General features: G+C 41.7%; 1 protein-coding gene across 1 annotated transcript; it reads right to left on the bottom strand.

Annotated features, from left to right (window-relative positions):
• Positions 1-15,092: 15,092 nt before the first annotated feature.
• On the bottom strand, positions 15,093-21,799 carry LOC125177640. The gene is made up of 7 exons (XM_047879786.1): positions 21,741-21,799; positions 20,010-20,122; positions 18,534-18,603; positions 18,224-18,317; positions 16,884-17,029; positions 16,153-16,211; positions 15,093-15,373 (listed from the first exon to the last, which is right to left on the bottom strand). Exons 1-7 carry the CDS (start codon positions 21,797-21,799, stop codon positions 15,093-15,095), a joined length of 822 nt encoding a protein of 273 aa, XP_047735742.1.
• Positions 21,800-22,486: the final 687 nt, after the last annotated feature.

The raw sequence follows: 22,486 nt of genomic DNA, 5'->3' as shown, positions 1-22,486 counted from the left end.
TGGACGTTATTCTCCACCAAGGTGTCAATTATTATCGAGATTCAGTGAGCGTTTGGTCTCAGCATTATTGTTAACAAGTAATATCTATTTATACGGAAGATAATAGAACATTTATGGCGTTGTTTTCTTGGAAATTGGTTCATCGGTCTGACGTGCTAACGTCTCGAATTTGAATTTGCTCATGAACAGACTAGACATACAGGGTTTGCACAAAATAAGGGAAATGCCTAACATTTTGAGATAATGATTTTTGAACATGCTATAAACAATAAAAACTTGACACGTTTTATTGTTTATTATTGGAGCTATTTTATATTTTATTCATCAACAGATATTTTTAGAAACTTTGGTGACTAGTCTTATAAAAAATAGAAAACATCTCTGACTTTTAATGAAAGTAAATTGTTGGTGCCCGTATGGCAGGCGGTAGTATGACAGGAACTTTCTAAATGCTTAACCATTCACACGGTATTGTCTCAAAAGTGATTAATTCCTACGAAAAGTAAGGAAAAACACCACCAGCGAAGCAAAGGTCTGCACAAAAGTCGAAGTTGTCTGAGAGAGGCCGTCGGTCTCTAGGTCAAATTGTCAGGTGAAAGCGAGATATTACATCTCTCAAAATCAAAGCAGACCTCAATAAACACCTCGGAACTTAGGTTCTATAAAAAAAGTTCGGAAGCCGATGCACAGATCTGAATTCTAAGGAAGAGCTGCGAATTAATAGAAAATCTCCGGTCTCAAAAACAAATGCTTAAAGCTTCTAGAGGGGTGTGAAAACATCCAAACATATACAATGGGTCCCTTATGTAGTGGAAAATGTGTTTTTCTCTAAGGAATCATGGTTTACCTTATTTCTGACCTCTGGCAGACTGAAATTTCGTAGAAAGTTGAAAAAATGCCGAAAGTGAGGAAAACTGGGGGTTTTTACTGTGAGAGGTTTAAAGATGATTTAACAGGAGAACGGGTTGAAATTACTTTGAATACAATTCACAATATGCACGAATCAATACCTCGAAAAATTGCGGCTCTAATTGCCACAAAAGGTGAACCCACATCATATTAAAATACATCTAAGGATTTTAAAGGTGTTTCTCTTATATTCTCCAACCCCTGTAGTTGTGCAGCCGTAAATTACAGGCAAGATGTCTTCTCCTTTTTAGACTTTTAAAAGACTAGCAAAGCCAAGTCCTGTACCTCACAACACTTCGAAACCATGATAGGAATAAATGATAGACCAGGGTATGCTTAATCTTCAACGCCCTGATTATTATACTACACGTACCTGCCCGGTGCCATGAGTCTCATTCTAATTATATCATAAGATTGGAGAATCTTTTATTGAGCCGTTATATTCGCTTGACGCGACAGAGTGCTAGACATTGACTCGGCGTCTACAACGTCACGTGAGCAAAACTTGCGGTCGGAAGTACTAAGTCTAGAAAAGAGTTGGACAATATAATAACTCTCCCAGTTGCTTGCACAACCACCGCGTTGTAAAACTCATTGTATGAGTTACTCCGACCTAGCTGACGGTCGAAGTCTTAACCCTATATCTGTTTGTACCTCTGTAATGAATCTGTAACGTAACCACCCCGTATTGATATAAGTCTACAATAGAATTAAAGCTAAACTCTAAAAACTATGGAACTATACTACCATAAATACTCGCGGAATATTCTTGATAAATCGCTCTCCCCTGGGAATACAAAGTAGAATGTGTGGAGGAGCTGAAGATGTTTGAACTGTTTAGTGTGATGTAGTCTTCACTTCCAATGTTTTTATACATATTTTGTGAAAAATTGCACATAGGTTCATGACATGAGATGTCGACAAATCAAATTCGTGTGGGGCTTTTTCGTCTGGCGACGCATCATAACGTGTAAGCTAGTTCCAGCACATGCACAACAAATACTGCACATACCACGCGGAATCGTCCGCCCAAGATCCTCCTATGAACCCGTCTCGTCAGAAGCGCTTATTGTCGAGTTAGAAGACGAGCCTCTGCACTTACGTGTGGGCGGCACGGCGACGGGGAGCTGGAACAATCGCGCCATCCAGCGGCGCTTCAGCAAGAGAAACCTGGAATGGAAAGGAGATCAGGATGTGTCGCGTAAAATACACAAGACTGATTTGAAACCCACAGGTAAACATCACTTAGTGAATAACAAATTTAGGCTTATAACTTTTTAAACTTTATTCATTCGCTTGGTTTACAGGAAAATTGAATCTGAAGCATTACCTACCCTATAAAAATTTTGGGGGTGGTTAGCTTCTGAATTAAATACGCCTCTTGATCGTCCAGCGCGTAAATTAGAGGCTCTATGTCCGCTTTATGCTTTGGTTGTACGAGCGAAATAAGCGTCTGAATAGAATCCGGTGACAAAAGCTGAACCTGTTCGCGTAAGAAAAATGCATTCAAATTAGGCGGATTTAAGATAACGTCACAACCTCATGTTAATGTACACATAATGCATGAGTGTTGAAAGATTTCTTCATTAATTGCATTTTGTGCCGCGTTAATGCATTATCTTCTATGTTTTTTTCTAATCTGCGAGTTGAAACGGGAATATGCAAAAGGCAACGTGGGTAATGAAACCCCTTTCCTCTCACTCCCCAAAATGAGAGAGGGGCGGAGGGGAGAGCGTTTTCTTTTAGCCCGCATTCAGACTCGGACGTTTCTGCCCTAGAAGGCATTAGGTGTCTAATACATGCTACCCTCGGACGCCCTACAACCGCCAGGGAATTTATCGGATTCTAATCAGGTGCTTATTTCGCTCGGAGAAAGCGGTGCTTATTTCGCAGCGCGTAAAGCGGACATAGAGCCACTGATTTACTTACTGGGTGACCGTACTGAGTCCCTGCAACAGAAGCTGACAAGACCGAAAAATTTTGATAGGATAGTTTCTACTGCTGCAAAGTGCAGCTATACACATGTCCTCTGATTGTTTGTGATCCGCGGGCGGCAGAGAAGAAATATGATGAACACTCACCCCAACAACGCGACAACCACGACAACCAGCACCACCACGCCTGTGATAACGCTGGGAATGACTCCTGGTGGCAGCGGTGTAGAGGTTCTGGTGATGTTGAGCGCTCCTGGTGATGGTGATGTAGAGGCTCCTGGTGATGGTGATGTTGAGGCTCCTGGTGATGGTGATGTTGAGGCTCCTGGTGATGGTGATGTAGAAGCTCCTGGTGATGGTGATGTAGAGGCTTCTGGTGATGGTGATGTTGAGGCTCCTGGTGATGGTGATGTAACGATTCCTGGCGATGGTGATGTAGAGGCTCCTGGTGATGGTGATGTAGAAACTCGTGGTGATGTAGTGGATTCTGTTCATCCGACAAGAATAAGAAATCAATAGTAAATCTGACAGGATCTTCATTTGAAACGAATTTAGTATCGACATGAACTAATCATGAGCATAAACCATCGTCTAACATTAATGATTAATTCGTCACGTACCCTGAAACCGAACTTATTTATTCATCATAGAAATCATACGTTGATGTTAACGCCAATTTTGCAGAGTCTGGTAAATAAAACAGACCACAATTCAGCTTGGCATCACTGCACCTTGCGAAACTCCTTCTGACAGAAACAAAAACATGGAACATTCTGTCTTGAATATTCATTATGATCACCGTGATTCCAAACTTAATGGCCACCAAAAGTGTTATGTCGTCTTACATAACATAACATAACATAGTGATGTCGGCGCTAAAGAGTAGGCCTGATGTGTCCTGTCGCCGATTCTTGAACTTTTCATGACTTGTTCACAGAAGATCTAAAATCGTGTCATTTGACCGGATCTTTTCAAGACTGACGATAGTTTGAAATACCTACTTGACTTCCACCGGGTTCGATATGGTGCTAAGCATTTCAAGTCTAAACATATACTTTACCATAGCTTTATCTAGTCTATTCTAGAACGCGTTCATACTTGGAGCGCCAACGATGTCATCGGAGAGGCTGTTCCACATGTCGGTGATTCGAAGCGAAAAGAAGTTTTGGCGCGTGGGGAAGTTGCAGCGCAGATTTTTTAGTTTATAGCCGTGACCCCTGGTTTCGGTTCTTGTTTCAAATTCGAGTAATCCTTCGGGGACCTTGTATAAACCATGAGTATAAGTGTATAAATCAATGAGGTCCCCACGCACACGCCGATAACTGAGGCTTGGAAGCTTCATACATTAATCTTTCTTCATAGGACTTTCCCTTTAAGCCTGAATTATCCTTGTTGCACGTCTTTCAACATTCGAGATTAATTTTTTGCCCTTTTCAAATCTCGGTGACCATACAACGTTTCCAAACTCTAGATTCGGGCGCACGACAGCAGCAAACAACTGCTTCATCGCTCCTGCACCTAGGAACTCGTAAGAGCGTCTGATTAGACCAAGAAATTTGTTGGATGTATTAGCTTTCGTTTCAACATGCTTAGAAAATTTCAGCTCCTTGTCGATATAAACTCCGAGTTCTTTTTCCACACTAGACTTCTCAATCATTATTCTCTCGTTGTAACCATGTCTTCTCATACTGTAATCTTGCTGTTCATTGTTCTTCCCGAGGTGAAGTACTTTACGAGGTGAAGTACTGGGCCACGTTTCAGCCCAGTTAACTAAACTATAAAGATCATCTTGCAATTGCACTTTATTCCACTGTACTATAAACTTTTGTGTCGTCGGTGTACATGGAGCACACACTGGACACTCCTGGCAGATCATTCATAGAAGCAACGAACAAAATAGGCACAAGAACGCTTCCTTGCGGCACGCCACTGCGCACTGATGCCCAGTCTGTCACGGTTCCGTTAATGCTGATGCGTTGTCGTCTACCATCTCAAATCTCTGATCCGTTGTAGTACGTTTCCATCAATTCTCAAAGACTTCACTTTAAGTAACAGCCGCTCAAGCGGAACACTGTCATATGCTTTGGCAAAATCGAGGTACAATGCATCAACTTGCTCCCTTTCGTCCAGAAGGCGAGTCCAATCGTTCAGCGTAGACAGTAAGTAAGTGGTGCAGGATCTACCGATAATAAAACCATGTTGACAATCTGATAGGAGATGGTGAACAGTCATGTGATCGATAATCCTATCCCTCACAACAGATTCCATTACCTTACAAACAACACTCATCAGACTGACAGGGCGATAGTTCGGGCTAATTTTTTGCCCTTTTTTGGACAATAGTGTTATTTGAGCTTCTTTCCAATCGGACGGCCAAATTCCTTCGTTCAAGGTTTTTTGAAAGAATACTGGCAAGCGGCCGGCCAGAACGGCTGCTAATTCTTTGAGCAATCTGGGATGGAAGCCGTCTGGCACATATGACTTTTTGGGATTTACAGCGATCAGGCGCTCTTCTTCTTATATTTTAAAACTTGTTAATTTAGAGCCGACTGAGCGCTCCTCAATATCAGGAATACTGTTTAAATTCTCATCTGTGAACACATTGCAGAAGAACTGATTAAGAACGTTAGCCTTGCCCTCGTCAGAGGAAATCTTTCGTTGGTCTACTTTCAAATCAGATATACCGTCGTTTGGCTTACACTTCGAACTAGCGTAAAAAAAAATGGCTTTCGGATTCTTTTTTGTGTTCTTAGCAATATTTTTTTCGAAGTTTTTCACTGCAGAGCGACAGACTTTTTAGCTTGATTTCGAGCTCTTGCATACAGGTTATAGTCAGAATCGCTGCGAGTTCGTAAATAACGCTTATATGCTTCCTTCTTGATCTATAGCTGAGCTTTTACTGTACTCTTCATCCACTGGGAATTTTTGACTCATCCAAGCGTAATCTTAGGTATATAGGCATCTACTGCAGATATAACCGTGTCTTTAAGAAATGGCCATGAATCAGCCACATTCATGTCCTTAATACAGTCCGTAATATTCGCCGCATTCACCGCTTCACGGAGTGTACCATAGTCGCCTATCGCAAAGTTCAAACGTTCACGTTTCCGAAGCGTCGTCTTTTCTGCGCAGCACTTAATTGTGAAAAACAATGATTGGTGGTGGCTTTTGCCCACCGGAGCCTCGTGGCGAAGCTCATCTATCATTGATTCTTCACTAGTAAACACTAGATCTAGAATATTTGGGGTCTGTTTACCCCGAAAATGGGTTGGCTTGGTGATGTTCTGGATTAAAAATGAGCTCGCTGGCATGTAAACATTTCTCAGTGGTATAGTAAAGGGCCTAACATCTCAGTTTGCATAGAAGACTTAAAGGGTTAAAGAAAATTTACCTCTGAAGAAAATCTGACCATATAACCCCGACCAAAACCTGACCATTTACCCCGATTGACCGAGCGCTCCCAGTATTTTTTAACCACCGCCGTCAGTAATGTTTGGACTCAATTTATTCATAAAAACCAGGGACTTAACCTAGAGCGATTGTCACGATGGAAGATAATTCTTTGGAATCTATAAGTGATTTAAATTTTTAAAATAATTTCCAAAATCTGGGTGTTCATCTTCATTGATCAATACTAAACTTCACGGTACATTACACGTTTAATTACTCAGTTTTTGAAACTATGCAAAGGACATTTCGCAAGCAATGTAATCACTGTGAATAGTCTTCATATCGATGGAAGGTAACACGGATAGAATCAATAAATAGGATTTGTTTCAACTTATTTATCTCGGAAATATGTGATACCTACGCATAACTCCAAAAAGTGGCACATTTGAAATCTTGCTTCGTCGACGAGATTTTGCATAACTATTCGCCTGCCATAAGGTCACGCTGGTCGAGTTACGCAAACATTATAAAGACGTGAATAGGGAAGGGTTTTCTTCTGTTCCTTGACGAATAAAAAGTTGTGCGGTTAATGAAGAAATTTAATCTGTGTTTACCCTTTAGACAGAGATACGTTTAATTTAAAAATTAGAAGCAAGTACTTAATTTCAAAATATATAGTTTTGCTCGAGCCTGAGGCTGAAGCTATGATAATACAAAAATTTAATTTTTTATGAATTTATCACATATAAAGGTTTTATTGATTGATCTGCCATGGTTTGCAACATATGAGGATTGTATATTATAGTCATTTGTTCATTAGTATCCAGTCATGTGATTTCCCTAATGTTAGGATTTTAATTGGAAACATTTTTTTTAATTTTAGGTTTAGAGACAACCTTACTGTTCACGTCCGCACTCTAGGAACGCTGGGCTAGTTATTAACATAACATAACATATTGATCTCGGCGCTGAAGGATAGGCCTGATGTGACCTGTCGCCGATTCTTTTTCTTTTCGTGCCTTGTTCACAGAAGATCTAAAATCGTGTCATTTGACCGGATCTTTTCATGACTGACGATAGTTTGAAATAGCTACTCGACTTCCACCGGGTTCGATATGGTGCTAGGCATTTCAAATCTGAACATATATTTTTCCACAGCTTCATCTAGTCTGTTCATGAACGCGTTCATACTTGGAGCGCCAACGATGTCATTGGGGAGGCTGTTCAGGATGGTGCGGAGATGTGACGGAAGTACGTGCCTTGTACTAGTGAAGGATTTTAAGTGTGACCGTCGTGTGTAAATATTATCGGGAATAGATTTAATTGGAATACTGTTTTAATACGATTTTTGTTGTGATTATTTATCATTCATAGTAACCTAGTGGTCTTTACCATTTTATTGATTAGCATTGGTTCGTTTAAATTTTCAAGAAAGTTTAGGGCTTGAAGTTGGAATATTAAATGTGGAATAAAAGTGGACTCAAAATTCGTCTCGAAACACGAAAAGTTTGTTGGGTTGAGTTACGATCGTTTACGATTGCCGCATTGAAACGTTTTATCGTTTACGATAGCCGCATTGAAACGTTGATGCTTGGGCCTAGCTGGATTTTGGAGTGAGCCCACAGCAATATGTATTTTGTAATTTAGAAACTGATATGTTATTCTTGAACAGAAACATTTTTATTTGCAGAAAATCTGCTTTACTTTACCAGTCTACGCTCGTGAAGTAAAGGCTCTTAGATTCCATTCATCATCAATGATACGCGAGTCGCTTCAAGCAGCGAGAACTGACATTCATTTGATTCACGCTAATGAATAAATGAATTAACCGATCCGAACACAATTTGTATGGTTTGAATAAACTAAAACGAATTATCTGTCAATACTTTTTGTTCAAAATGGTACTAATGCTGGTACCAATATCAAATAGTATTACAAATTTTCAATTGATAGGCAGGGCATTAAACTTGTAAATTCGTTGTTTTTAATTATGACCAAGTTTGACCTCGTCTGCAAAAAATTTGATAACAATTAACTATTGGAGATATTTTAGAAGCACCTCCTCAAGTTCTACATATATCTTCATTTCCTATAATTATTGGCTATCATAGACATGCCACATCGGTGACCAGAAATGGAGATTTTACGCAGCGCGATTGGGGTCATTACATAACATATGGTTAAAATTTCATCAAAATATCAAAATAAGTAATGCAAGGTGCAGCTGATTTTCAAAATTGACACACTTGACACAGAATGAATATTGAGTCATAAAATATTGAGTGGCTGGTGATGATATCTGTCAACCTTGAATTTCGTCAACAACACAGTAGAATTGATTACACACAGTGGTAGTAGAACTGATCTCTTAGATAGTTTGCTTAACATCAAAGGCGAACAGACCTCCAGTGAGCAATGCAATACAATCCTCTCTTTAGTTGATGGACTCATATGCTCACCTTCTGTGGGAAATGAATCCGCATATCTCTTATTCTACGGAGGTATCCTCGGAGGTATCCTAGTGGAGGCAGGCACGGAGGTATCCTAGTGGGGCAGGCAGCCTGCACCTCACATTTTCTGACGGCACGCTCGTACTCACCTTCAGTCGGGCAGGCAGTCTGCACTTCAGTGTGCCGGATGCCGAGGTTGTAGTCCGGCCGCGCTGTGCCGTTCGAGGTGTCGACATGGACCCGCACAGCGTACCGCCCGCAGGGGACTGCGTTGAAGGCATCTGCGAGATTATAGCGACCATAAAAACTTTGTTCGTGGGGACAAAATTGTATTGTTCTTCTTGGCTTATTTTCACCTTTATTTCAAGCATTAGTGGTAACTGAAGACGCAAAAAAAACATTTGCAATGATGGATAAGAAGTGCGACAGTAGATGCAATAAATTGAAAAAGAATACTGCGTGAATGTACACGAAAATCATAAGCTTATAGTGAGGCCGGTTTCACAATTTGTTATGCATTTGTAGTGATTTTTTCGAACTGAATCTTATGCGTTTAAACAGTTTATGAAGGAATTTTTGCATGATACTTGCTGCTCAATTAGTTGCCACGAGTTAGAGGTACATCGCTACGCAGGACCCACCTCGAAAGTAAGACCTCGAAAGTAGAGTCGTATCGAGCATCCCCCACTCGACGGTTGATTTACTCAAGTCCCGCACCTCGAGCAGATACCTGATGGGTTCAGAGATCGATCTTGCTTAGAAAAAGGCATGAACTTTACTTCGTACCTAATTTGTGACTGCCAACGTAGTAGGTGTGATGCCAAGTAGGTCCATAATAGATCCACTGGATCGATAAAAAACTTTCTGTAAAGAAATTGTTGATGAATTTTCATTGTCCGTTATGTTTAAACTGCGAAAAAATCATTGATATGCAAATTTTTGTTCCTTAAACTGAACATTCGTTGTGATGACTCGAAATAAGGAACGCTCTTTTCATGTGAGATCTATCAAGCTTGTAGAGCGTACTGATAGATGAGAAACGTGCACCAGACTATGCAAGGCCTCTTGCAAACCTCTCTAGCAATGTAGAATGTAGAATTTAAAACAAAAATATTAGGAGATGAGTCTTTTCCATAAGATTTGTAACCTACCCTAAGACGGAAGTGCCCGGGTCCAGGACGCCCTCGTCCGCGCTGGCGTTCCAGGCATTTGGCGAGACCCGAATCAAAATGTTATCGCCAATGTGATCCAAGTATACAAGTGGAGGCGCCCGGAAACGCGGTAAGTTGCGAGGACGAGGGTTGTCATCTAGGGGGCGAATATGCCGACAAGTGTACATTAAACTCAGTGAATGATTAGCAATTTATAATATGTTGTTAGTTCTCATAAGTAATAAAAACATTCTACAGCAAAAACAGGACTTTTGTTCCGTTCTATCGACTCTATTTCGTTTCATCATCAGGTTTCATTATGGAGTTACTTCTAGGTATAATGATGAATCTGGTTATTTCTGAAGAACTACAAATTATACGAGGATAGATTCAGGAAATTTCCATCGAGCTCAGCAATATTGGAATGGTATTAGTCGTTAGAAATGCATCGATTCTTCATTTTGAAACAGTTCAAGCAGTATTTTCAGACTCCGGTAAAAATTTTTGCTAGGCGAATGGTTTCTTCAACAAAAGAACTGTTCAGCTTTGAGCATATGTCTGCATGCTTGAGCTTATTGCTCAAGCAGAATATAGCTTATGAACTATCGCTTACAAGGAGTCCCTCTATGAGCAACATATTTGATCTAAGAATTTCCAAAGCTATCGCATATTCTGCTATTTATTTGATTGTCTCTGCAGGAATTTAGAGTGCAGTTGATAACTTTATTGCTTGAGAAGAACTACATGTGAAACTCAATTCTGTCATTGCAGCAGCCTAAGATGGATGCAGAAAGATCCTCATTTGCTATGAAGTGTGAACAACTGAAAGCTGCAATCAAGATAGAGCTGTAACTCGTTTTTGTTAAGATTAACATGTGCTTCTCCATTCTATTGTGTGGTCTTTCTTTCGTCAATGGAAGCAGAAATTCGAGACCCTTGCAGTTCTATCTGCAAGGGCCTGCAAGAACTGCTATCTGCAGTTCTATCTGCTCTATCGAACTGTTTGTTCGATAAAAATTTAATGTGACGAAAGTTACATGACATGCATGATACGCAAATAATTCAACGATTATTTTAAACACAACGTTGTTCTTTCAGCAGGATACAGGGATTTAATAGGGGAAATTGGTTTGACTTGCATTACCACGAATCAGTTATATTGACGTATCGATTGAATTTTTTATTTGCGATTATTGCCCTCATTTATAACCACGCCGTGTCAAAATAGTTACTAGCTGTAAACGTCTATGCATGGAAATTAAGCCTCTGATATACTGTGCTCTGATCTGGAAACTAAGCGAGTAGTACTAGACTGCATATATATGTATATAGCGTACAGAGATTCAAATGCCCCCTCCCTTCCTCCCATAAGGGGGGGGAGCGAGGGGGAATTTTTACCGCATTTTTCAGGTTCGGCCGTGTCTGTCCCGAACGTATCAGGTACCAAATACGCTCGCCACACGATCGCCCCAAGCTCGATAGGTATTTCACAAGATTCTGTTTCAGCGCTTATTTCGCTCCGGCAACAGGAACCTAAAGCGGATATAGATCCGCTAATTTACACCGCTAGGCGAGCTTGGGGCGTCCTTGTGGCAGCGGCTGACAGGAATAAAAATTTCACTTGGGTAGTGCTAGACGTGCTTCTAGTGCTATACGTGGTCCCAGTGCTAGACGTGCTCCTAGTGCTAGACGTGCTCCTAGTGCTAGACGTGCTCCTAGTGCTAGACGTGCTTCTAGTGCTAGACGTTCACCTAGTGCTAGACGTGCTCGCAGTTCTAGACGTGCTCTTAGATGAGCTCCCCATGTCGCGGTTTGATGGCAACAGGAGGGTGGAAATTGGCCATCTTTTTGAATGAATTCCAAGCTAAAATCTTATTTTTTTACGAAAAAATTCCGCTAACTGTTTCACTGTTCTAACCGAACCATCTGCTCGATTTTAAAACAAAATAAATCATTTGCAAAAAATATTTGCATTAAAATAAAATACTATATCATTTACTTTGCAAAAGGTTAAAATTACTAATGCGAACCGTCAGTGCAGAGAGCAGGGTCGCGGCAGCGGCGCGTGCACCCGCCGTCAACAGGAGAGCAGAGGTCATCAACGCAGTAGCGGCAGCGCAGGGCGCAGTCTGGTCCGTACCACCCAGGAGCACACCCTGCGTGAGGCACACGTGATTACCTCAGCGACTCGTGCTGGCATTACGACACAGCAACAGCGAGTATACATCACACAGGGACTACGCATGTATACATGACACAGAGGTGGGGCATATGTTGTGTGATTCATTAGGGTGAATAAAGTGTCTTGTTATTATTAAGAGTAACCCTCACATCGGTTACTAGTTGTTATGCTGAACAAATTTGATGATAAATTATTTAAAAGTTCCTATGATCAGGGACACGAAAGAGTACATCCAAGTGCTGATAACAAAGAGTACGAATGTATTGACACTCGGAGTATGAACCCAATAACCTCATTATTACCAGGGCATCCAACATCTACTGTGTGATACTGTCCTTCAGGATGACGTACAATAATAAATGTGTTCAGATCTAGCGTCATGTTTAATGCACCGTATCCGCTGAGAATTGGAAAGCTACAGGAGTAAAGCTACTTCGCATTCATCTGCCTTTTCTTTCTCCCATTACTTTTGTCGCAGTTGGGTCCGCGGTATCCAGGAAGGCAGGAGCAGCCCCGCGGGTCGTGAGTGCAGAAGGTCAGCCCGCTGCAGTTATCACTGCGTGCCCAACCGAGGTGTGTACTAGAGCAGTCCTTACTGCAGTCGTCGCCGTAACGACCCTCGCCGCAGTCTGTGAAAAAGAACTTGCTCCAAACCAGCATCCAAGGCTGGATCCTGTCAACGCTATACCGAAGATGAAAAGTTCTACAGGAGAGCAGGCAGCTTTGCGGCGCAATCGACGTCACATTGAAGAGAGATGCTCAATGGCTGATAAAGCTGAATGTTGTTTGGGTATTTCAATAAATGAGTTTCTTCTCTCAAGTCCACACAACAGCTAACAAGTGATGGAATCTTCATGAATGCACCGTCACCAACAGCGGTCAACAAAGGCACGCAGGATGACAGCACTAAAAGGTACATTTACACGTTCTCCTAGAATCCTCTCTCTAAGAGACAACTCTAGTTATTTCTCTGGGAGATAACTCTAGTTATCTATCTAGGAGATAACTCTAGTTATCTACCTAGGAGATAACTCTAGTTATACCTCTAGGAGAAAACTATATTTATCTCTTTCGGAGATAACTCTAATTATAGCTCCTGGAGATAACTCTATTTATGTGTCTAGGAAATAACTCTAATTATTTCCTAGAGTAATCTCAGTAAAGAGATGCAAATAATAAAGTAACGCACTCGGTGACAACACTCACAGTGCTGGCAGTGGTCCCCATAGGTGCCTGGGGCACAGACGCATTCCCCAGAGCGAGGGTGGCATTCCCCAGAGTTGAGGCAGTCTGGGCACCACTCGGCACAGCCGACACCAAAGCGATGCTTGGGGCAACCTGAATGAAGCTAGTAAGTGGGGCTAGTTATGTTTGGCATCAGCTATTGCTGGTGCTAGTGATGGCTGATGTTAGTGGTTGCCTATATAACTGATGTCCGATGATAATGATGGCTTCTACTTGTTATTGTTGGCAGTAGTGATGGCTGATGATAGTGATAGCTGCTTCCTGTCATGACTGGAATTTATGATTGATGATGTGTGACATTTCTCGTGCTAGTAATGGGAAGTGCTAGTGATGACTGGTGCTAGTACTGGTGCTAGTGATGACTGGTGCTAGTGTTGACTGGTGCTAATGATGACTGGTGCTGGTGATGCCTGGTGTTAGTGACGGCCTAACATAGAGGCGGCAGCCGTTAGCGATGGCACTAGCTTGTAATGACAGTGGGTGGTGATAACAGTTGCTTGTGTTTACTGATGCTAGTATTTGCACCGCTAATGATAGGTTGTACTAGTGCTGATGATGTTTAAAGCTGGTGCTTATAACAGCAGTTCCTAACCCTGTATTATAGTCACAGTATGAAGAGGTTCTCTCAAATTGCCGGCATGCAAAGCATCACCTAACGCTTTCCTTCCGGCAGTGAGTCAAAGGTTACTACTGCCACCATTCATCACAGTAACCATGCGTCACTGCAACCATTCATCTCTGCCACCATTCATCACTGCGGCCATTCATCACTGCAACCATTCATCACTGTCACCATTCAACACTGCAGCCATTCATTACTGCCACCAGTCATCCTACAGTCTAAGGTGGCTTGGAAGACATAAATATTTATCTATTGATCCAAGTAAAAGCTTATCTGTAGTCACGAGCTCTAGTTATAACTTACTTCTCACGACGAGTCTGCCGAAATACTTGACTGCATCAGTGGCGTTTTTGACTTCAAAACTGTAGAGGCCAGCGTCTTGCACCGTCAGGTTCCTCAAAACTTTCGTCACTTCACCCGCCACTGCGGGAACTCTTTTTACAATCGCACCTTCAGGGATATTCTCCCAGATGAAATCCTCGCCCACGCTCCTGGTCACCGTCAGGAGAGGAGTGAGTGTGTAGGGGTCTGAAAAATAAATTAAATAAGCTATGACGAATACATGTTATCTCAAAACTGACTAGTAATTCCAACCAGTTTTTTGTCATCCTATTTTTCGATATTACAAAAGAAAAATCAGAGTAGACAAGACGTAAGATGCCTTGTGTAAATTTTCCAAGCTGAGTATGTATAAACCTGCAAAAGGAACGGCCAAACAATTAAGTGTGATAGTCACAGTCAATACATCAGCGACAACGCCAATAGGTTCTCGTAATAAAAAGCAGGCGGGCGGCCATACAATCATCGTCTGCGTGCCATGCATAAATCGCTGATGAACAGAAGCGGGACATCAGCGTCACGCACGGTCTGCGATTCCGTGTTCTGTATTTCAGTGTTAAGTAGACTGAAGGACTGACCACTGACCTCCAAACTTGCCGGAGATGGCAGTCACGTCACGCTCGGGCTCGTCGCTGAGGCACCGCAGCACCAGAGGGTCAGGGTCGTCATCGAAGGTCGCTTGCAGGTAGTTGGGCTCAGACGTGATCACAACAGATGGGGGACTGGCCGTGACAGGCGTGTAGTCCCAGCGAGTGAAATACGGACGTGACAAACGTCCACTTGCGGCCGGGATGCATGCAGCCTTATAATTTACAGTTGAGCAGTTGTGAGGTGTAATGCAGCCGCTACCACTACTGAAAATGTAGCGCATCACTGCCCACCTCTGCTGATGGAGGCAGTCACGTCACGCTCGGGCTCGTCGCTGAGGCACCGCAGCACTGGAGGGTCAGGGACGTCTTCGAAGGTCGCTTGCAGGTAGTTGGGCTCAGACGTAATCACAACAGATGGGGGACTGGCCGTGACAGGCGTGTAGTCCCAGCGAGTGAAATACGGATGTGGCAAACGTGCGTCACTCGATGAGGAGATGCATGACACATTATTTCTATAGGCGTTGTAAACCATGATAACCGCCGCGCCTGCCAGCTTTGCTTCTGATGGACGAGATAAGTACATGATGAGAATCGTGATAAATGCATGTAGGAATAACCATCAATCAAATAATCATGTTGTGAGATTTTGCAATATATTAGATGTAGAATTACTAGGTTTACTCTCCGAAAGACATGATCATTGAAATTTTCTTATTAAATGACAAACAATCAAATATTTAAAATATAACAAGTTGAAAGTAAATTTCATTGATATATTTATGGATGACTTTTGTTTAACTAGCTGACGTGTTTTACCTTAACATGCCTCTGAAAAATTCAAATGATCGCCGTGATGTTGGTTTATTTCCCAGCAAATGTTAGTTCAATGTATGGCAAGTTCAAAGTAGGCAATGAGTCAGTCCTAGTGATATAAATCTCAATTCATTAGCAGATGTAGAAATTTCATTTAAAAACATCTACTAATCATCATTCCCTCCTCAAACACCAGGCAGGATACAGTTGATATTTGAAAGATTGCTATGCCTTGAGCGCCATAGCCTGGGTGTTCACGACCAGCCGTGCATTTCCCGCAGCTCTCGTGCTGTCGAAGGCGGTGTTAAATAGGATAAAGTTGGTCCTTACCGAGGGTGTGAGGGAGGACGTGGCATTAACATTGGACAAAAGTTTGCCCTCACTGCCGACCTCACCTGAGGGTGTTTGGGAGGACGTGGCATTAACATTAGACAAAAGTTTGGCCTCACTGCCGACCTCACCTGAGGGTGTGAGGGAGGACGTGGCATTAACATTGGACAAAAGTTTGCCCTCACTGCCGACCTCACCTGAGGGTGTGTGGGAGGAACCGCCTGAGAAGGCGAAGGCGCGTTGAGGTCGACCAGGCCTGGTAAATGAACCAAATAAGAAATTCATTTAAAACTTGGCATGGGATTGCTTGCAGGTTGAAGACAAGGAATAAAATCAGCAACTCTATATTGTGCTATTGGTAAAGAAAAAGGTTTGAGTCTGGGTTATATGCAGGTTTTCCAGCATAATTTTTAGCACCTGATAAAGAGATACTATTGGTTAATACCTAAGGTTATCCTAGATTATATAATAATGACGACTAAAATCGTGATGATTTAATACATTGATCTTGAGGTATGGTTTCAGTTGCTTGACTTTCAAAATGGCATGACGTTAGAATGATATCAGGGCGGTGGCTGTTGCCCCCAGTGATCAGCAGTAAATCTAAACTAGTATGCAATAGCTCTATTATTTTCCTAAACGATGTTCCGCAGATAATAATAATAGCGGTTTCAGCATTTATTAGGCCGTAGGCCTGTCACCGATTCTTAACATCGCAGAACATCCACAGCTTGTTGCGGTGTTGAACGCGCAACTCACTGCTACAATTCTGCTGTGCTTAACCGCCCGGCCTCCTCGCCGATTCTGACCAGTAACTGGCGCACAGAGCTGGGATCGAACCCGCGCCTCTCTGCTCCAATTTTGTTTTGGTACTCTGAACTTTAACCACTGGGCTCAATGATTATGATTTAACTGCGGCTCAACTTACTCTACTTCCCTAGATTGCGAAATAACGCGATTGCGGACTGTTCCCACGAAGCTCTCGGTGACCTCCAGGGACCTGAAGAGGACCTCTTTGTCCTCCCCAGCCTGCAGGACGCCGGCGTGGAGGGCGGCCAGGCACACCGGCGAGTTCTAGGACGACGTGGATCAAAGGAACAGTTTCAGGAGTTATAGGATCGTTCCAAAGATCTTAACGGCTGCCCTATGACCTCAAATTATATTTAAGACGACCAGGCCTGGCAGGATAAGTGAGAGAACTTAAATAATTCTGTAGCATCAAAATATGTGCAAATATTGTCCAATTTTTTTTTATTTAATTGAAAAAAATACAATTGGAACAAAATAAAATATTGATGATTGATGCCTGTTCTCTGAGTGAATTATTGTTAACCGGTTATTGCTTACAAGGAGGCAGTGAATGTGATTCTTATACAGCAGTTGAGTTATAAAATGACGTCTGTAAAAATTGCTCTCAATCATTTATTTATCATTATCAATGCTATTCAATTTAACATAAACAAATGATTTGTTATCTTTCTATTCTCAAAGAGGAGCTAAATTCTAATTAGATCAATTAGTTGAATTTATTTCCTCCTGGCGCTTCAATTCTCTCAATGAATTTATTTACAACAAATGATCGCGACTATTAGGTCTTTAAAGAGAAGGTGAAATGAAGATTCATTTTATTTAGAATCAAGTGTTACTTCAAATAAAATGCGGGGTCCGATATACGAATATTTTGTGAGGAAGCGTTTGGCAGAGGGGCGATGCAACAACCCAGACATTCTAAGCCTTTGCTGCATTCATCCCTCTGCAAAATAGTGAGTGACGAAGAAGAAATCACTTATTCAACACTCGAAAAGTGAAGGGAACTTTCCGCAACGCAAGCACCATAATCTGCTATGGGGCAAAAGGGTGGGGAATCACAGCCCTAGCCCTATTGTATTACAGTCCCAGGACACAAGGCATCTCAGTCCCTAGCCCTGTTGTATTACAGTCCCAGGACACAAGGCATCACAGTTCCTAGCCCTGTTGCATTAAAGTCCAAGGACACATGTCATCTCAGTCCTTAGCTCTGTTGCATTACAGTCCCAGGACACATGTCATCTCAGTCCCTAGCCCTGTTGCATTACAGTCCCAGGACACATGTCATCTCAGTCCCTAGCCCTGTTGCATTACAGTCCCAGGACACATGTCATCTCAGTCCCTAGCCCCGTTGTATTACAGTCCCAGGACACATGTCATCTCAGTCCCTAGCCCAGTTGTATTACAGTCCCAGGCATCGCAACATTCTCCTACTTCCCCCAGACCGTCTGCGTGTCTCACCTCATCGTAAAGCAGAGTCCCTGTTACTGGGGAGCGCCCTCCGTACGCCGCGGAGTACGAGGTGTTCCCATACGCTGTGCACGAGCTCGGACACCTGCAGGGGAATAAACAGGGTTGCATTTTCACTATTGGTAGTAAATTCCAGATCACTATTGGTGGTGAAACCGTGAACGCTGTCCTCCTCACCCGAAACTATTCAATTAAAGTTATCGCGAATGCTGCTAAAATTATAAATGAATCTATTTTGTGGCCAAGGACTTGGAAAAGTTGCAGCTACCCCCATTCAAAATATTTAAAATATTCTACTTACCAATGACTGCTGCTGTTACCGCCGGCAAACGTTCGAGTGCACGCCGCGTCGTCTGCGGGGAAAGGCGTCGCTGTATATCAGAAACTAATATAGAATCCTTAAACAGACAAATTTTCATTTTCAGAAATTTCAGTCTACGCTCGTGAAGTAAAGGCACTAAGATTCCATTAAACTACCATCAATGATGCGCGAGTAGCTTCACTCAGCAAGAACTGCACTTCATTTAATTCTCGCTAGTCAATAGAAACATACAATACCGATCCGAACACAATTTGCATGGTTTGATTAAACTAAATAACTATGTAGCTGTTTTGATCTTGCTAGAAAGTTGTGATCTGATTTTTTTTAATTAGGTCGTTTTTACGACTGAAGGCTAATAATGAGCCGAGCGCAGCATTTGTCAAACTAAGATTTCTTCCTTTAACATGTGGAGTGCGATACGATCCAACGATGGGTCCCATGGTTGTTTTCCGGACAAATTCTGTGATTTTTTTTTATTTCAATTGCATTGGGCGGCAAAAATGTCTGGCGGCGGTATTTCCGTATTGAAATTTAAAAAGCACGAAATAAATGAAAATTTAATTATCATATTTTTTTGAAAAACTGAATTAAAACTACAAATTTACTAGTAAATATTGATTTGAAGGCCTTTTTGTCCCCGGACTTGGCCATTTTTAGGCCATCTGGCAACCCTGGTGGGGCGTATCGCATTCGACGTGTTAAAACCATAACATATTATCAACACATGTTATAATACAGAATTTTCTCTTTCTAGTGAAACCTGTTTCATCGAAATATGTTTACATGCATCTTTTTATTTTGTCGTGTAGATAATGTTGAAAAAAGACTCCAAGGCTTCTAAGCAAGTTTAAGTCGTTTGTACTGAAAAACAAGAATGAGTTCTCTGTCAATACTTTCAGTATAAAATGTTATGATGCGGGTGACGGTATCAAAGTGTATTGCAAACTTTCCATTGATAGTGGGGCCGAAAAACTTGTGAATCTGTTCTTTTTTTTAATTCTGAGAACAAAGAAGGCCAAAAAAGGGCGATAACTCAATATATGCTAGTTCATTTGTAGGTTCCGCTATAAAAATTCCATTTATTTTTTGCAGTATTTAAAATTTAATTAGGAAGTACCCTCGTCATAAATTTTAGCCGGCCAAGCAATTGAGAAAAATTAAATCACGGAATTTGTCCGGAAAAAATGACCGTCTGGCAACCCTGTTTATAAACAGTACAAAAAATGAAATAATAGTACAGGATGAAGCAATCGTAGTCAAAGTGTTAACGTCAAGGCGAACTGACCATCTAGTGAGCAATGCAATATAATCCTCTCATTAGTTGATGGACTCGTGTGCTCACCTTCAGTGGGAAATGGATCTTGATCTCTTATTCTCCGGAGGTACCCTCGCACTTACTTTCAGTGTGGCAGGCTCTCTGCTTTACGCATACTATAATGCCGAAATTATACACACCTCTGGTGAGGCAGTCAATTTGAACCTCGCATTCTTCGATAGCTGACTCATACTCACCTTCAGTGGGGCAGGCAGCCTGCACCTCACATTCTCTGATGGCACGCTCGTAACACCTCACAATGATTCAAACACTCCATCATGACTTAACAGTTATCATCTCTCCGTCATTCCGCACTCCAGCTCCTAATTTCTTTACAGAACTCATTAGTCGATCAAAGTTCATAGTTCCGAGATTCAGGCCATGGGAGTTCACAGCTATAAACTCTAAGACAAGCGCCTCCCATAACATTTCAATGCTAGAAGTTTAAAGTTACAACTAATGAGGAATGTATGACGTAAATTACACGTCTATAGAATTATTCAATTATTAATGATACACTATTTTGTATAAGTGTTAAAATGGGCCCATTGCCCCAACCCTGGGGCAATGGGCCCATGAGCTTGGGGCAAGGCTCCCACCCTTGGTCCCTTAACCACAATTGCATATTCTTCGGTTAAAAATGACAAAACAACTCTTTACAGTTAAAAATGAAGAAATTGTAATAAAAAATATGACATTCATTCTTTTACTAACAACTTAAAAAATCATATCCTTAACATGAAAAAATATGTTCTTTCTTGTTAAAAATCTATCACTGACGTGAAGAAAATTATTTCATTGAAATGAAAGATTATATCCTTGACTAGAAAAATATATTTAGTTGATCAGAAAAAAACTTCGTTCCAGTTTCGCCCATAATCCATATATTATGTGTAGAGAATTCGTACCTAATCGTGATTTCAGCCAACACCATAAAAACTCGTCAACTTTCGGCTCATTGATGTTGACTGAAATCAACTTTGGGCAAGTCGAGAGTCAATAACTCGATACCGGATCATATATACGCATAACTAGAAACTAGAACCTGCTTCTTTGAGGCAGCAAATAAAAAATCATAAAACATTAAGTGTAATTTGTAATTCAGAAAGCTATTCATAGCTTTGAAGAGCTCATTGAGACAAATCTAATGATGGATAACACAAGACTTCACAAAGGGGTATTGAGCCCACCATGGGCTCTTTGCCCCGTGACACGCGTGAGCCCGTTGCCCCACTAGGTAGGATTTCAATTTATATCGTGTCAACATTTTATTTTAAAAGCTACTAGTGTAAACTTAAACTCAAAATTATCCCTATAAATAATACTTACAAAATATAATTCACAATAATTTCAAAAGCTTCACGTACAGTAATCGAAAACAGCCAACGATTGCGATTACGAAAATTGTTTCGTAATCGAAAAAAAATTTCGATTACTAAAAATCATCTAGCAGCAAAAAACTTTTATCTGTGCTAAAACAGTTATTCACATATAACTCAACAAAGCAAACTCTTAGCAAAACGTAAAGCCGTACACTTCATCCCAGTGAAACTGTCGACCGGCGGTAGAGAACACGGACCAATATCTGCTATACTTAGCGAGAAACCCGCTATGGGCCCATGAATCGCAGTGGACCCGTTACCCCATGTTATACTATATATCAACAATTGGCTTATATTAACAATTGGCTTGTATCAACAATTGGCGTCACAGCCAATAAATTTGACAAAATCAATAAAATGAAAAATAGCTCCTACAGACCTGCACCACGTCTACCACATCACAGAGCGTGTGTTATTTTCACACTACACCATGTCACGGTGCTGTTGAAAACCATGATGCTGGAGGATGGTTATGATGCTGTTAATGACCAAGATGCTGGAGGATGACCATGATGCTGGAGGATGCCCATGATGCTGTTGATGACCATGATGCTGGAGGATGGTCACGATGCTGTTGATGACCATGATGCTGGAGGATGACCATGATGCTGGAGGATGGTCACGATGACCATGATGCTGCCGGATGACCATGATGCTGGAGGATGCCCATGATGCTGTTGATGACCATGATGCTGAAGGATGGTCATGATGTTGTTGATGACCATGATGCTGGAGGATGACCATGATGCTGGAGGATGGTCACGATGCTGTTGATGACCATGATGCTGGAGGATGGTCAAGATGCTGTTGATGACCATGATGCTATAGGATGGTCATGATGCTGTTGATGACCATGATGCTGTAGGATGGTCAAGATGCTGTTTATGACCATAAAGCTGGAGGATGGTCAAGATGCTGTTGATGACCATGATGATGGAGGATGGTCAAGATGCTGTTGATGACCACGATGCTGGAGGATGGTCATGATGCTGTTGATGACCATGACGCTGGAGGATGGTCAAGATGCTGTTGATGACCATGATGCTGGAGGATAGTAAGATGCTGTTGATGACCATGATGCTGGAGGATGGTCATGATGCTCTTGATGACCATGATGCTGGAGGATGGTCATGATGTTGTTGATGACCATGATGCTGGAGGATGGTCATGATGCTGTTGATGACCATGATGCTGGAGGATGGTCAAGATGCTGTTGATGACCATGATGCTGGAGG

The sequence above is a fragment of the Hyalella azteca genome, unplaced genomic scaffold (assembly GCF_000764305.2).
Source record: "Hyalella azteca isolate HAZT.00-mixed unplaced genomic scaffold, Hazt_2.0.2 contig3820, whole genome shotgun sequence".
Lineage (NCBI taxonomy): Eukaryota > Metazoa > Arthropoda > Malacostraca > Amphipoda > Hyalellidae > Hyalella > Hyalella azteca.
This window is presented reverse-complemented; position numbering and strand designations above follow the sequence as displayed.

Bases quoted from the DNA above. Each gene is read 5' to 3' on its own strand.
- LOC125177640 (XM_047879786.1), bottom strand. From the start codon at position 21,799: ATGGTCATCAACAGCATCATGGGCATCCTCCAGCATCATGGTCATCCT. The intron at 18,318-18,533 runs GTAAGTAGAATA...ATTCCCCTGCAG, and splicing joins GGTAACAGCAGCAGTCATTG to GTGTCCGAGCTCGTGCACAG. The intron at 16,212-16,883 runs GTAAGTTGAGCC...TTCATTTACCAG, and splicing joins TCGCAATCTAGGGAAGTAGA to GCCTGGTCGACCTCAACGCG.